At 43.9% G+C, this 16,802-nt stretch overlaps 1 protein-coding gene across 8 annotated transcripts in view; it reads right to left on the bottom strand.

Annotated features, from left to right (window-relative positions):
* The window catches only part of epb41l3a (erythrocyte membrane protein band 4.1-like 3a), a 52,365-nt gene that overhangs the window by 7,921 nt on the left and 27,642 nt on the right, over window positions 1-16,802 (bottom strand). For 3 of the 8 annotated variants that reach the window (XM_051384928.1, XM_051384932.1, XM_051384929.1), the window contains exons 10-21: window positions 10,481-10,633; window positions 7,467-7,564; window positions 7,105-7,280; window positions 6,835-6,912; window positions 5,985-6,089; window positions 5,742-5,893; window positions 5,597-5,644; window positions 5,400-5,429; window positions 5,146-5,328; window positions 4,938-4,967; window positions 4,365-4,829; window positions 1,286-1,381 (exon numbers count right to left, since the gene is read on the bottom strand). In XM_051384928.1, coding sequence (XP_051240888.1) covers window positions 1,286-1,381; window positions 4,365-4,829; window positions 4,938-4,967; window positions 5,146-5,328; window positions 5,400-5,429; window positions 5,597-5,644; window positions 5,742-5,893; window positions 5,985-6,089; window positions 6,835-6,912; window positions 7,105-7,280; window positions 7,467-7,564; window positions 10,481-10,633 — 1,614 coding nt within the window. The remainder of the gene's footprint in view (window positions 1-1,285; window positions 1,382-4,364; window positions 4,830-4,937; window positions 4,968-5,145; window positions 5,329-5,399; window positions 5,430-5,596; window positions 5,645-5,741; window positions 5,894-5,984; window positions 6,090-6,834; window positions 6,913-7,104; window positions 7,281-7,466; window positions 7,565-10,480; window positions 10,634-16,802) is intronic. The other 5 variants (XM_051384930.1, XM_051384933.1, XM_051384931.1 and 2 more) reach the window with 5 other exon arrangements.

Genomic DNA, 16,802 nt, shown 5'->3' with positions numbered 1-16,802 from the left:
GTCATTTCAGTCGTCATTTCTCTAAAAACAGTTCAAATACAACTTTATTTATATCATTACTGTAAATCACTTTCATTGTCTAAGCATCAGACTGATAATATATTTATAGTCATAATATACTGTTAATAAACACCTGATGAATGATGGTGGAGCAAAGCATTGTTTAATTCACTTCCCAAATGTCTTGGATGTACTTTGTAAGAAGGGTTAGAAACTTATTTTAAGCCTATAAATTAGGTTAAAAAGACACTTTTGCCCTTATTTTTAGTTGATTTTGCCAATTCCACGTTCACCTAAAATTTTAAAATGATCCCATAATACTCTAGTTTACAGAGTGACAATAAACCGAATGTGGGACACGTTAGTAGTGTGAGGCAGTCATAAATGTTGCTATTTCTATCTAACTAAAGAAATAAACATTCCTGTTTTGTTCCTCAGCTTGTTACATCTCCGAGCTTTGCACTAATTGGTTGTTCACAGTATTCAGGTTACAGGTTAGACCTTTAACATGTGAAGGACTTCCTAACTGCCACACTAAGTAAATACAATAACTCCCAAATTCCCCCGGGCACGGCTATGACGCGCTTCGGTTGCACTGCAGTTGCACTGCAGTTGCCAGAGCTGATGAAGCTCATTCTAGACAATGCTCGCCTCCCACAGAAGCACCACAGCGAGTCCCCTAAATGTCTTTCTGCTCTGCTCCACGGACAATATGCGGCTGGTCTCTTTTTGATGGAAGCTGCAACCCACTCGTGTCAAGCAGCGCAGAGCAGATCACACTGACACAGAAACAGCAAACAGATTTGAGTCAATTTTCAAAATAAAATACTGTGTGCAGACTCCAGATTGAATTTTACGCTACATCACCACTATAAGTATAGTAAGTAAGTAAAGCTTTATTTATATAGCCCTTTTTAAACACAGAGTTACAAAGTGCTTGTGGCCTGGCATGCCGGGTTAAGTGTAAAAGAAAGCTAAAGTTTCACAGTCACTTGTGTTTTTATGTGATAGTCGTCTTCCCCCGGCCTAATCCTGGTAGTAGAAGGAAAGATAAGCTGTGCTTTAGGATCTCTGTTCCCTCCAACATCAGCTCTGACAGGATGGTTTTTTATTGGTCAACGGAGTCATGTGTCATTGTCAAGAAGAAGAACCACTGTTGAATCCACTGATCGAGGTTATTTATATTAACTATTCACTGTAATATTTAATTAATAAATGCTGCTTTTAGAACACACAGACATGTAGACAGTTACACAGACAGACATGTAGGCAGACAGACAGGCACCTTCAGCAGGTTGTGGTCTCCGAAGGTTTTTTGTTCTCTAGCCGACTTCAGCAAAGCGGTCAGTTCAGGAGACATTTCATCAAATGTAGGTTTAGGCTGCACGCACACACACACAAATAAAAATTTGACAGACAGGTTAACAAGAGAGACAACAAAACCTTGAATCGCTGCCACATCTTTAATTTTTTGAGTAAATAAATGAAATTTATTTAGTTTCTGATTAAAAACTGACAGCCAGGTTGCAGCCATGCAGGAGCCGTGGCCAAAGAGGGCGTGGCCAAAAAGTGCGTGGAGCACAGACTTGTTAGGAATCAGTCCATAATTACTTATCTGTGTTTGTTGTTAGCTGCTGAGCTGCAGTGAGTAAATGCAGTTTAAAACATATTTTACAGTTCAGATTAGACAGCTTGTGATGTCCGCACATGTGCAGTAGAGATTGTTAACTGTGAGGGAAGTGCATGATCTGTAAACAGGAAGGATGGCACAAAAGAAAACATACAGGAAGGGACAGCAGCAACAAAACTATAAAATAAAGGTGCAGTTAATGTGTGTATCCATGTGGACTAAAGGAGCCACTATAGGACTTTCAGACCTTTTTGTAATGTTCAGATAATCAGCAGTCAAACTCAGACAAAGACAATCTGACTATGAGATGCAATCTGCAGGTTTGAGCTAAACAGGCTCCTGTAGGGAGGTGAACTTTGCATTCTGGGATTTGGAAGAGTGATATCAACATTTGCTAACAGCTCCTTTTAGCTGGGGAATGGAGTTCTGATCTGGCCTTTTCCTTCAATCTCACCTTACTTTTATTGGTTTACTTTCGTTTATGTCTGTATGAAAAGAATCCAAATGAAGGTGAAAACAAGTTAACCAACTAGTTCAAATAAATAATCTTAAAACTATTTTTATTAATAACTGTAACACTAATCCTTCAATAATCTGCAATTTAATGTGGTGGAGGGGTCTAAGTGTCCCAGGGCAAATTGGTCCCGGGAACCAGGTCTGACTAATAGAGATTCTCAGACAGGCTCTATATGAAGCTGCAAAACTGGGCTGGGCACGGCTTGAAAGAACTTCATGGAGTCGCTTCCCTGTAGACCCACAACCTGCCCCATGGCAAGGTAGCCAAAGTTTGACCCCTGGCATTACAGACTGGTTTTAGAGATGTGGATAACCTCCTCTCTGGTGGGGAAGGAACCGGAGATAAAGTGGGAGGTGGAGCAGTACCAACGTGATATAGTAGGCTCATCTCTACACATAGCACTGGGTCTGGAACCACACCTTTTCTGGAGTTGCCCAGGTTAAGAGGCAACAGGCAGGTGTGTTGGAGTTGTCCCTGGAGAATGAGAGGGTTGGCTGTAATTGAGTGAGCGTTGCTGATGGGAAGGCTCTACTGTTTTGTTCAGAACAGCGAAAGTGGTAACTTGATTCGGGCTGCTGTCCTGGTCTTTGATTGGCTGAGACAAACACCACGTTGGAGCAGAATGTAGTTCATAAGTGTACTTGGTACCAGAACACTTTAGACCAAAGATCTATGATCGACTTCATGGTCACATCTTCAGACCTGCTGCCATGTGTCTTGGACACTCAAATAAAGAGTACTGCTGGTAAACTCAAATGTGTAGTGAGAGTGAACTTCGAACATCTGGTGGAGGCCCCTGTCCTTGAGGTCTTCAACTCCCACATCCAGAAAAATGTCTCATGCATCATGAGTGAGGTTGAGGAGATGTAATCCAAGTGGGCAATGTTCAAAGCCTCCATCGTGGAAAAGGCTGCCACGAGCTGTGGTCAGAAAGTCGTCCTAAGAACTTGCTGTGGACTCCAGTGGGGAAGGAGCCTGTCAAGCTGAAAAAGGAGGTCTTTAGGGCTTGGCAGGTTCTGTGGGTGGCGAAGGAAAAACCTAGGTGTGGGAGGAGTTCAGGGAGGCTATGGAGGATGGCGTTTGGCCTCGACGAAGTACTGGAAAACAGTTAGATAATTCAGGAAGGGAAAGCAGCACTTGGCTCAGGCAGAGTTCAGTCGAGGAGGAGAACTGCTGACCCGGATTGTTGGTGGAAAGCACTTTGAGGAGCTCCTGAACCAGATCAAGACGTCTTCTGTGGAGGAGGCAGATTTAAAGCTCTGTAGGGCTATGTTCTACATGTAGTTGTTATCAGAGAAACAAGCTGAGCTAACGTTAGCAGCAGCTCGGCTCACAGCCCCTCTGGGAAGTCCTTCGTCTGCCCAACAGCGTGGGAGGAGCAGTGATTTTTAAGGTGGAACTGCTTCATTCAGTGTTTTTAAGGTGGAACTGCTTTATTCAGTGTGTTTAGTGGTTTTAATCAGCGGGTCTGTTTGTGTTGGAGAGGAGGAGACCTCTGTGGATCATTGGGCTCCCGGTAGAAACCTCCTGAACCATGAACACTGAAGGAATCCTAACCGGGAGAAGCTGACTGCAATGACGCCAATGGTGGTGAAGACAACAACTCCCATGATCCAACACTGCTTCACCACCTCATCACACTTCCTCTTTTATTATTGTTTGGTGAAAATTACAGACTGTACGTTAAATGATTTAGAAAACTCTGAAAGCCTCAAACAAGGAGAAAAGCATCAAAAAGCCAAAGTAACCAATCAAAACAAGGGTAGACCAACAGGAAGTGAAGAGCAGGAAAACATAAATAAGCCCCCCTCTCATCCCAGCAGCCAATCACCAGTGATGAAAACTGGGTGAATCCAACAAACAGGAAAACAAAAGCACATAAAGAAAATCTGATGTCGCTCCCGTTGCACCATTTTGATCTGAGGAGGAAAAGAAACAAAATGGTGTCTGGGAGGTGGAGGGAGAGTTTAAACTGAACACTGTAGCTCTCACTGATCAATATCTGATCAAACACTGCCAGGATTAAAGTACTGAAAGTATTCAGGTGATGTCACACCTGATCGATCAGCTTCCTGCAGTTTTCTGAGCTCAGGTGTTCAGTTTGAACCAGCTCAGACGAGCCATAGTTCATCCACACTTCCTGTTTCACTGGCAGGTCACTGCGTTTGCTCCACATGCTTGTTTCCATGCTGACCACCAACCAGTCAATCAGCGTACCACTTTGGCCATGGAGGGTGATGTCCTTCCTGTCAGGTGACCTGGCGAGGGCACGGGGTTGAGCTCAGCCAGAGGGGATTTAGGAGGAAGCAGTGGGGTCAAAGGTGAGATCACAGAGGCTCCGCCCCCACGAAGGTCCAGACGTCTTACTCCACTTCCTCTGGTCACATCAGTGATGATGTCACAGACGCCAGGTGGAGGCTCTGACGGCGAGGTTGGCGTCTTCACCTCAAGAATCGTAATTAACGGTCCTGGTGTGATGACATCATCAGCGGTGGCCAGTGGGATGATTCTGACCTGCCTTCCTGTCTCAGCACTCCCTGTTCCCATGGCAATGTTGGAACTGTCATCCCTGGTTGTCATCGTGACGACCCGGCCGGACGCGGTGTCGTAGCTTCGCCCCACAGTGTAGCTCTTCTCTCTGATTGGCTGAGGGGGAGCTTGGTTTTTTATGACCCCACCCTCCTGGAGTGCACAGGTGAGCAACATCAAACACACAAAGACTGACTGATTAACCAATCACAGATCTATAACACCTGTATGGTTGTTTGATTGACAGCTCAGTTGACCTACCGCTGCCGAGCTGCTGTCCAGTGGGAGGGCCTGAGAGACGGAGAGTGAGAGACAGACAGACAGAGAGACAGACAGAGTGACAGACAGACAGAGTAAGAGACAGACAGAACAAGAGACAGACAGAAGGAGAGACAGAGTGACATACAGGCAGAGAGAGACAGAGGGGTGTGTTTCATTTATCCACCAGGAGATGGCAGTGTTTCCTCACCTCGTCTGGTTCCAGCGGTTCAATCATCGGGGAGTCGTCCACTCGGCGTAGAGGTGAGGAGGCAAGACGTTTCTCCCACTCTGTCATCCCTCCTCCTCCTCCTCCCCCCTCTAAGAATGAGCGCCTGAGAGCGCTGATGGTGCTCTGTGGTTTCTGCTCCTCTTCTGGACTCGCCAACGTCTCCTGAAGACAAAGACCAACACTGAGTATCTATCAGAACACCATTACTTGAAGAATACTGAGACCGGTCTTACCTGAGTCTTCAAGTCTTCATCCTGATCAGACTGACATACACAATCAGAGACAGACAGACAGAGGGACAGGTTCATGTAAGATATAAATAAAGGTTATTATTACTATTTATACAGTACAACTATGAGGGCGCTTTCAGACAGACTTTTATTACTCTATTACAGGTAACTGTCTGAAAGAATTGTGACATCAGCAGTACCTCAGTGGCCGTCAGGTCTCCGTCCACAGCTGTGTCAGTCAGCTCCGTCTAATCACAAACAAACCTTTGGTCAAACAGGAAGTCAACATCTTAAACAGGAACAAGCAGTTAGACAGGTGAGACGGGTGAGACAGGTGTTTGTTACCTTGGTGTCCTGTTTCTGAGGAGTCAGAGGACTCTGCTGAGAAATCTCTCTGGTCTCTTCCCTCTCCTCCTCTTCCTCCTCCTGCTGCACTTCCTCTTTATCCACCTCCAGCCTCTCCTGCACCTCCTCCTCCAACACCAGCACCTCCTCCACTAGGACACATGAGACGAGAGACGGATACATGGAGACAGTTTCACAGTCCCCTGGTCTGACGTTTCTCCTTTGATTGTTTGTTTTCTGTACCTTGCTCCTCCCCCCTCTCCTCCGTCCTCCTCTCAGGTGTTACAGTGGTAATGAGGTCACTGACGGCGATGGCTTTAGATGCTCCGTACAGTCCCGTACCCATATCTACACACACACACACACACACACATACACACACACACAAGCGTTACCATGGCAACCATCGGCCAGCTGAAGCAACCACTGTGATGCTGTCAGCCAAGCTGTCCTAGTGTTGATCAGCAGCAAAGCATCACGGCTGCTCATTGCCAAGGCAATGGCATGTTCAGCCAATCAGGCATGCAAGGTGGCCAGGGCCAGCCAATCAATCAGCCAATCAGCTATGACCTGTTATTATACACATACATGACCTGTTGATCACACCGCTTATTCACAATGATACAAGCTAAGAATGCTAACAAAACTAACATTGCTAACAATATAAATAGTGAGTGTAACAATGCTAATTATGCTAATAATGCTAACATTAAAGAGTCAGACCTCCCTCCTGTTGAGCAGAAAAACAACAGAAGTCTACAAGAAGGGGGCGGGGCTAAACCAGGATATAAGTGGTGACGCCCTGCCCTGCATGGCGAGGGGCAGGGCTTAGAGTTTTTCTTCTTTTCATAACGCATCACACCTATCACACACAGGTACATTCTGTCTGCTGATGTTATCAATGACAGGATGGAGGTCTGACCACGAGAAACCAAAGAGCTGATCGGACGGGAATGAATAGCTAATCCCAGATGTGTCTGAATGAGTCCCTCTAGCCAATCAGGACGCAGCATTCAGTGATGGCGCAGCATTCAGAGCTGTGGCCAATCACAGCGCAGTAGTACTGCAGTACTACAGCATCACTGAGCTATACCTGTGTGTGTACTACCGTTGGCTTTGGGGGACGCGGTGATGGCTGGAGAGCCAATCAGAGAGGACGGGGCCCTGGAAGCTGAGGACCAATCAGAGACTCAGGTTACCAACAAATAAAAGACACAACTGACCAATCACACAGTGGGACTCCTGGACCTGAACCCTCCCACTGCTACCACTGAGACAGTACTACTGGGACCATTACTTCTACTACTACTACTACAAACAGGACCACAACTATCTCAGGGACCAATACTAGTATGATTACTACCTCCGTCCAGGCTGCGGCTCAACAAGTTCCTCTTGCTTATGCATCGTGGGAAATGCGGTGCAGGTCTGGATATTTGAGCGCTGGCTCTACGACTCTGGATCTGAGTCCGACCACTGTACCGGAACTTTGAACCCAGAGACAGGAACTTCTTCGGGGTCTCCTCTGGAGACATCAGCCTGAGATGAATTGGTACAGGGAGACAGATGGATGGGAGGGGGCAGACAGGTGGGGTAAGACAGTAGCAGTTGTCAGAGCATGTCCTGATCAATTAACCTTATTTTGTATAACACCTTTCCTACAGGTCATTCCCTTAAACACATCACGCTAACGTAATGACCTTGAACACACTCCAGTTCACTGACCTGAAGAAGGAGTGATGCTCCACACAGACCTTCCACAATCTTTTAGCTGCTCGGTGGTTCAGCAGCTTGAAACCAATAGTAGACTCAAACTGGTCAAACTGGAGACAGAGAGAGAGACTCAAACTGGTCAGACTAGAACAGTGATATTGACAGCTCGGTTTCATTTTGTCAGTGTATTGTTTCATTATCTTCAGCACAAAATGTGTAACTTTCCTTCCCAACAGAAAATTTCTGCTAACAGACACTTGAAGGGTTCAATTCAATTCAATTCAATTCAATTTTATTTGTATAGCGCCAATTCATAACAGAAGTTATCTCAGGACACTTTTCAAATAGAGCAGGTCTAGACCGAACTCTTTAACATTAATTACAGAGACCCAACAGTACCACCATGAGCAAGCACTTGGCGACAAGGGCAAGGAAAAACTGCCTGTTAAAAGGCAGAAACCTAGGACAGATCCTCCGGCTCTAGGTGGGTGGTCGTCTGTCTCGACCAGTTGGGGTGAGAGAGAGAGAGAGAGAGAGAGAGAGAGAGAGAGAGAGCGACAGACAGACAGACAGGTGCACAGCAACAACAGTATTGGCAATGGCAGTCAAGCAGGACCATGGCAGGAGGCTCCACCAGGATCCATGAGAACCTGCGAGACGAGAAAGCACAAGAACTCCGGGGAAGAAGTGGAGTTAGTAACATGCATTAAAGGGACATGAATGAGTGCAGAAAGAGAGAGGAAGAGAGTAGCTCAGTGCACCATGGGAAATCCCCCGATAGTCTAGGCCTATAGCAGCATAACTAAGGGATGGTTCAGGACTCACCTGATCCAGCCCTAACTATAAGCTTTATCAAAGAGGAATGTCTTAAGCCTACTCTTGAATGTGGTGAGGGTGTCTGCCTCCCGAACCACAACTGGAAGCTGGTTCCACAGGAGAGGAGCTTGGTAACTGAAGGCTCTGGCTCCTGTTCTACTTTTAGAGACTATAGGAACCACAAGTAGCCCAGCATTCAGAGAACGTAGTGTTCTAGTGGGGTAATAGGGTACTATGAGCTCTTTAAGATATGAAGGGGCCTGACCATGAAGAGCTTTATAGGTGAGGAGGAGTATTTTAAATTCAATTCTACATTTTATAGGGAGCCAATGCAGAGTAGCTAGTACAGGAGAGATGTGATCTCTTTTTCTAGTTCCTGTCAGTACTCGTGCTGCAGCGTTCTGAATTAATTGGAGCGTTTTAATGGACTTATTGGGGCAACCTGATAATAAAGAGTTGCAGTAATCCAGCCTTGAAGTAACAAATGCATGGATTAGTTTTTCTGCATCTGTCTGTGATAGGATGTGTCTAATTTTTCTAATATTACGTAAATGAAAGAAGGCAGTCCTAGAGGTCTGCTTTATGTGGGAGTTAAATGACAAATCCTGATCAAAGATAACTCCAAGATTCCTGACAGTGGTGCTAGAGGCCAAGTTAATGCCATCTAGAGTGACTATATCTTTAGACAATGAGTCTCTAAGGTTTTTGGGGCCAAGAACAAGAATTTCGTTTTTTTCTGAGTTTAACATCAGAAAATTGCAGGTCATCCAGGATTTTATGTCCTTAAGACATGTTTGTAATTTAGATAATTGATTAATTTCATTGGGTTTGATTGATAGATATAACTGCGTATCATCTGCATAACAGTGAAAGTTAATGGAGTGATTCCTAATAATGTTGCCTAAAGGGAGCATATATAAAGTAAATAGTATTGGTCCAAGTACAGAACCTTGTGGAACTCCATGACTAACTTTAGTATTTATGGAGGATTCATCGTTAACATGTACAAACTGAGAACGATCTGATAAGTATGACTTAAACCAGGTTAGGGCAGTTCCTTTAATGCCAATTTGATGCTCAAGTCTCTGTAAAAGAATATCATGGTCAATGGTGTCAAATGCAGCACTAAGATCTAATAATACAAGTACAGAGACAAGTCCATTGTCAGAAGCAGTCAGAAGGTTATTATTAACTTTAACCAGAGCTGTCTCTGTGCTATGATGAACTCTAAATCCTGACTGAAAATCCTCAAATAAACTATTGTTATGTAGAAAGTCACACAACTCTTTGGCGACTACTTTCTCCAGAATCTTAGAGAGGAAGGGGAGGTTAGAAATCGGTCTATAGTTAGCTAAAACCCCTGGGTCAAGAATGGACTTTTTAAGAAGGGGTTTAATTACAGCTACTTTAAAGGACTGTGGTACATATCCTGATAATAAAGAAAGATTAATCATATCCAGTAAAGAAGTGCCAATTAAGGGAACAACTTCTTTAAGCAGCCTAGTTGGGATCGGGTCTAACAGACAGGTTGATGGCTTCGATGAAGAAATGATTGAAGTTAACTGATGAAGATCGATAGCAGAAAAACAGTCTAAATATACATCTAAGTTTACATTGACAGAAGTCCCTGAACTTGGAGAGCCACTGATAACCGTTGATGGCAGTTGGTGATTAATTTTTTCTCTAATAGTAATAATTTACTCCTGAATTCTGAGCAGAGACAGACTGAACTTGGTGGGTGTGCTCAGTCCCATTCTGTCTGGTGGTGTGTTGGCATCTCATGTCATGGCCATGGCTGTATCTTTGCCTTTACTTGTGTTTTCTTGTGTTTCCCCCTCCCTTGTGTCTCCTGTGTGGTGTAGGTGTGGTTTTGCCTCCTGGCCTGAAGCTCTGCTCCAAACACCATTCTGAAATCAACTCATCAACTCTCCCAGTCTGCTCACCTACCTTCAATCAACTCATCTACCTCGCAGTATATCTACCCCAGTGCTCCATCTGCTCTCTGCCAGATCATTCTGTCTTCTGTCATAAGTATTCCATCTTCAATGGGAGTTACACCTCACCTAACTGCCAACAAGCCATCTTCATTAAGCCATCTCTCAACCCTCTGATGATCGCCATCAACAGCCTTTTTGGAAAACCAACTTAAACATCACCAATCTCTAAATCTGTCTTGCATTTGGGTCCACACCTCCACTGTAACATCTCACCTCTCCAGGTCGGATCTTGATGTAGAAGTTGTTCCTTTTATACGAGATCTTCAGGATCTTCGGCCACGAGAATCTGTTGATCCTAAGTCTATCTCTGTAGACCAGCAGACCACTACTGCACACACCCAGCATGATGGCCACGCCCTCCGAGTCCTAGATAGACAGACAGATAGACAGACAGACAGGTCAGACAGGCAGGCAGGCAGACAGACAGACAGACAGACAGACAGACAGACGGACAGACGGACAGACTCATGAATGATGAAAAAAGTTGTTTGTGTTTTTATTAATTTTATTTAATTTAAGGCATGAGCACTGTAATTGAATTTTGACAAAATGAAAACCACCAGTTCATTAAAATGTTTAAACTTATAATAATTAGGGATGCACAGATACCAATACATTGGGTACATCTTCTGAAGATAGAATCAGAAGCATCATGTCTTTAAAGTCATCATACTTGTACTTGGTCTGAAAAAAGGGGTAATGATGTATACATAATAAGAATAACGAAGAACGAATAAGAATAATTATAAATACATTGTCACATTTTGTTTATACTGATACTGATCAGCCCTAAAACAGTAAGCAATGCCAGTAACACTGATTATCTGGGTATCAGGGCTCCTGTCGAGGGGGGGGGGTATATCAGAAAGACAGTGAAATGTTCACGGTCCTCAGAGTTGATGTGTTAGAAGCAGGAAAAATGGGCAGCGTGAGGATCTGAGCCACTTTGACAAGAACCACATTGTGATGGACGACTGGGTCAGAGCATCTCCAAACCTGCAGCTCTTGTGGGGTGTTCCGGGTCTGCAGAGGTCAGTACCTATCAAAAGTGGTCCAAGGAAGGAACAGAACCAGAGACAGGGTTATGGGGGGGCCAAGGCTCATTGATGCACGTGGGGAGTGAAGGACATGTCATTTAATTCCCACATAAAGCAAACCTCCAGGACTGCCTTCTTTCATTTACGTAATCTTACAAAAATTAGACACATCCTGTCACAGACGGATGCAGAAAAACTAATCCATACATTTGTTACTTCTAGGATGGATTACTGCAATTCCTTATTATCAGGTTGCCCCAATAAGTCCATTAAGACGCTCCAATTAATTCAGAACGCTGCAGCATGAGTACTGACAGGAACCAGGAAAAGAGATCACATCTCTCCTGTAATAGCGTCTCTGCACTGGCTCCCTGTAAAATTTAGAATATAATTTTAAATCCTCCTCCTCACCTACAAAGCTCTTCATGGTCGGGCCCCTTCATATCTTAAAGAGCTAATAGTACTCTATTACCCCACTAGAACACTGCGTTCTCTGAATGCAGGGCTATATGTGGTTCCTATAGTCTCTAAAAGTAGAACAGGAGCCAGAGCCTTCAGTTACAAAGCTCCTACCCTGTGGAAGCAGCTTCCAGTTGTGGTTCTGGAGGCAGACCCCTCCCTCTCCACATTTAAGAGTAGGCTTAAGGCGCCCGGTTAGCTCAGTGGGTAGAGCTGGCGACCCATGTACAGAGGCTGAGTCCTTGCTGCAACGCCCAGGGTTCGAATCTGACCTGCGGCCCTTTGCTGCGTGTCATCCACTCTCTCTGCCTCCCTTTCCTGTCTGTCTTCAGCTGTCACTATAATAAAGGCAATAAAAGCCCCCCCCAAAAAAAAAATACTTTAAAGAGTAGGCTGTAGATGTTCCTCTTTGATAAAGCTTATAGTTAGGGCTGGCTCAGGTGAGTCCTGAACCATCCCTTAGTTATGCTGCTATAGGTCTAGACTATCGGGGGATTTCCCATTATGCACTGAGCTCCTCTTTTCCCCTCTTATCATGGATCCTGGTGGAGCCTCCTGCCATGGTCCTGCTAGATTGCCATTGCCAATACTGTTGTTGCTGTACACCTGTCTGTCTGTCTGTCTGTCTGTCTGTCTGTCTGTCTCTCTCTCTCTCTCACCCCAACTGGTCGAGACAGATGACCACCCACCTAGAGCCGAAGGATCTGTCCTAGGTTTCTGCCTTTTAACAGGCAGTTTTTCCTTGCCCTTGTTGTCAAGTGCTTGCTCATGGTGGTACTGTTGGCTCTCTGTAAATAATGTTATAAAGAGTTCAGTCTAGACCTGAACTCTTCAATCATTTCTTCATCGAAGCCATCAACCTGTCTGTTAGACCCAATCCCAACTAGGCTGCTTAAAGAAGTTGTTCCCTTAATTGGCACTTCTTTACTGGATATGATTAATCTTTCTTTATTATCAGGATATGTACCACAGTCCTTTAAAGTAGCTGTAATTAAACCCCTTCTTAAGAAGCCCACTCTTGACCCAGGGGTTTTAGCCAACTATAGACCAATCTCTAACCTCCCCTTTCTCTCTAAGATTCTGGAGAAAGTAGTCGCCAAAGAGTTGTGTGACTTTCTACATAACAATAGTTTATTTGAGGATTTTCAGTCAGGATTTAGAGTTCATCACAGCACAGAGACAGCTCTGGTTAAAGTTAATAATGACCTTCTGATTGGACAATGGACTTGTCTCTGTACTTGTATTATTAGATCTTAGTGTTGCATTTGACACCATTGACCATAATATTCTTTTACAGAGACTTGAGCATCAAATTGGCATTAAAGGAACCGCACTGAGCTGGTTTAAGTCATATTTATCAGATCGCTTGCAGTTTGTACATGTTAACGATGAATCTTCAATAAATACTACAGTTAGTCATGGAGTTCCACAAGGTTCTGTACTTGGACCAATACTATTTACTTTATATATGCTCCCTTTAGGCAACATTATTAGGAATCACTCCATTAACTTTCACTGTTATGCAGATGATACGCAGTTATATCTATCAATCAAGCCCAATGAAATTAATCAATTATCTAAATTACAAACATGTCTTAAGGACATAAAATCCTGGATGAGCTGCAATTTTCTGATGTTAAACTCAGAAAAAAACGAAATTCTTGTTCTTGGCCCTAGAAACCTTAGAGACTCACTGTCTAAAGATATAGTTACTCTAGACAGCATTAACTTGGCCTCTAGCACCACTGTCAGGAATCTTGGAGTTATCTTTGATCAGGATTTGTCATTTAACTCCCACATAAAGCAGACCTCTAGGACTGCCTTCTTTCATTTATGTACACTACCGTTCAAAAGTTTGGGGTCACTTAGAAATGTCCTTATTTTTGAAAGAAAAGCATTGTTTTTTTCAATGAAGATAACATTAAATTAATCAGAAATACAGTCTAGACATTGTTAATGTGGTAAATGACTATTCTAGCTGGAAACGGCTGATTTTTAATGGAATATCTACATAGGTGTACAGAGGCCCATTTCCAGCAACCATCACTCCTGTGTTCTAATGGTACATTGTGTTAGCTAATTGTGTTAAAAGGCTAATTGATGATTACAAAACCCTTCTGCAATTATGTTAGCACAGCTGAAAACTGTTGTGCTGATTAGAGAAGTTATAAAACTGGCCTTCCTTTGAGCTTGTTGAGTATCTGGAGCATCAGCATTTGTGGGTTCGATTATACTCTCAAAATGGCCCGAAAAAGAGAACTTTCTTCTGAAACTCGACAGTCTATTCTTGTTCTGAGAAATGAAGGCTATTCCATGCGAGAAATTGCCAAGACACTGAAGATTTCCTACAACGGTGTGTACTACTCCCTTCAGAGAACAGCACAAACGGGCTCTAACCAGAATAGAAAGAGAAGTGGGAGGCCCCGGTGCACAACTAAGCAAGAGGACAAGTACATTAGAGTCTCTAGTTTGAGAAATAGACGCCTCACATGTCCTCAACTGGCAGCTTCATTAAATGTAACCCGCAAAACGCCAGTCTCAACGTCCACAGTGAAGAGGCGACTCCGGGATGCTGGCCTTCTAGGCAGAGTGGCAAAGAAAAAGCCATATCTGAGACTGGCCAATAAAAGGAAAAGATTAAGATGGGCAAAAGAACACAGACATTGGACAGAGGAAGATTGGAAAAAAGTGTTATGGACAGACAAATCTAAGTTTGAGGTGTTTGGATCACACAGAAGAACATTTGTGAGACGCAGAACAAGTGAACAGATGCTGGAGGAGTGCCTGACGCCATCTGTCAAGCATGGTGGAGGTAATGTGATGGTCTGGGGCTGCTTTGGTGCTGGTAAAGTGGGAGATTTGTACAAGGTAAAAGGGATTTTGAATAAGGAAGGCTATCACTCCATTTTGCAACACCATGCCTTACCCTGTGGACAGCGCTTGATTGGAGCCAATTTCCTCCTACAACAGGACAATGACCCAAAGCACACCTCCAAACTATGCAAGAGCTATTTAGGGAAGAAGCAGTCAGCTGGTATTCTGTCTGTAATGGAGTGGCCAGCGCAGTCACCAGATCTCAAACCTATTGAGCTGTTGTGGGAGCAGCTTGACCGTATGGTACGTAAGAAGTGCCCATCAAGCCAATCCAACTTGTGGGAGGTGCTTCAGGAAGCGTGGGAAATTTCTTCAGATTACCTCAACAAATTGACAGACAGAATGCCAAAGGTCTGCAAGGCTGTAATTGCTGCAAATGGAGGATTCTTTGACGAAAGCAAAGTTTGAAGGACAAAATTATTATTTCAAATAAAAATCATTATTTCTAACCTCGTCAATGTCTTGACTATATTTTCTATTCATTTTGCAACTCATTTGATGACTAAAAGTGTGAGTTTTCATGGAAAACATGAAATTGTCTGGGTGACCCCAAACTTTTGAACGGTGGTGTAATATTAGAAAAATTAGACACATACTATCACAGACAGATGCAGAAAAACTAATCCATGCATTTGTTACTTCAAGGCTGGATTACTGCAACTCTTTATTATCAGGTTGCCCCAATAAGTCCATTAAAATGCTCCAATTAATTCAGAACGCTGCAGCACGAGTACTGACAGGAACTAGAAAAAGAGATCACATCTCTCCTGTACTAGCTTCTCTGCATTGGCTCCCTGTAAAATGTAGAATAGAATTTAAAATCCTCCTCCTCACCTATAAAGCTCTTCATGGTCAGGCCCCTTCATATCTTAAAGAGCTCATAGTACCCTATTACCCCTCTAGAACACTACGTTCTCTGAATGCTGGGCTACTTGTGGTTCCTATAGTCTCTAAAAGTAGAACAGGAGCCAGAGCCTTCAGTTACCAAACTCCTCTTCTGTGGAACCAGCTTCCAGTTGTGGTTCGGGAGGCAGACACCCTCGCCACATTTAAGAGTAGGCTTAAGACATTCCTCTTTGATAAAGCTTATAGTTAGGGCTGGATCAGGTGAGTCCTGAACCATCCCTTAGTTATGCTGCTATAGGCCTAGACTATCGGGGGATTTCCCATGGTGCACTGAGCTCCTCCCTTCCTCTCTCTTTCTGCACTCATTCATGTCCCATTAATGCATGTTACTAACTCCACTTCTTCCCCGGAGTTCTTGTGCTTTCTCGTCTCGCAGGTTCTTGTCGATCCTGGTGGAGCCTCCTGCCATGGTCCTGCTAGATTGCCATTGCCAATACTGTTGTTGCTGTGCACCTGTCTGTCTGTCTCTCGCTCTCTCTCTCTCTGCCTCTCTCTCTCTCTCTCACCCCAACTGGTCGAGACAGACGACCACCCACCTAGAGCCGGAGGATCTGTCCTAGGTTTCTGCCTTTTAACAGGCAGTTTTTCCTTGCCCTTGTCGCCAAGTGCTTGCTCATGGTGGTACTGTTGGGTCTCTGTAAATAATGTTTTAAAGAGTTCGATCTAGACCTGCTCTATTTGAAACGTGTCCTGAGATAACTTCTGTTATGAATTGGCGCTATACAAATAAAATTGAATTGAATTGAATTGAAAATCAGAGTACAGTCCAGGAGCGCCGTACACTTTAACAGACAGAACTGGCTGCAGTGTTTTCCAGTTTGGGTGAGAAAGACTAAGAACAAGGCTTTCAAATTAATTATAATTTAGTTTCGGTTTAGGGTCCATTAAAACGCTCAAATCATATATGGCTGCTACTCCACCTCCTCGGCCAGTGCCTCGAGGAATGTGAGTATTAATATGACTGGGGGGGGTGGATTCATTTAGGCTAACATACTCCTCGTGGGACAACCAGGTCTCAGTAAGACAAAATAAATCAATATCATAATCTGATATTAATTCATTCACTAAAACAGCTTTAGAGGACAGAGACCTGATATTTAACAGTCCACATTTCATTGTTTTATTTGTGCTACTGAGGAATTGTTTTTAATTTTTATTAGGTTGTTATGTTAAACTCCTCTTGTTTGTATTTCTTTAAAAAATGTAGGTGGTCGGGGGACAATTGCTACTGTTGTTGCTGTGCACCTCTGTCTGTCTGT

The sequence above is a fragment of the Dicentrarchus labrax genome, unplaced genomic scaffold, assembly GCF_905237075.1.
Source record: "Dicentrarchus labrax unplaced genomic scaffold, dlabrax2021, whole genome shotgun sequence".
Lineage (NCBI taxonomy): Eukaryota > Metazoa > Chordata > Actinopteri > Moronidae > Dicentrarchus > Dicentrarchus labrax.
The sequence above is the reverse complement of the archived record's forward strand: the minus strand, read 5'-3'. Positions and strand labels throughout refer to the sequence as shown.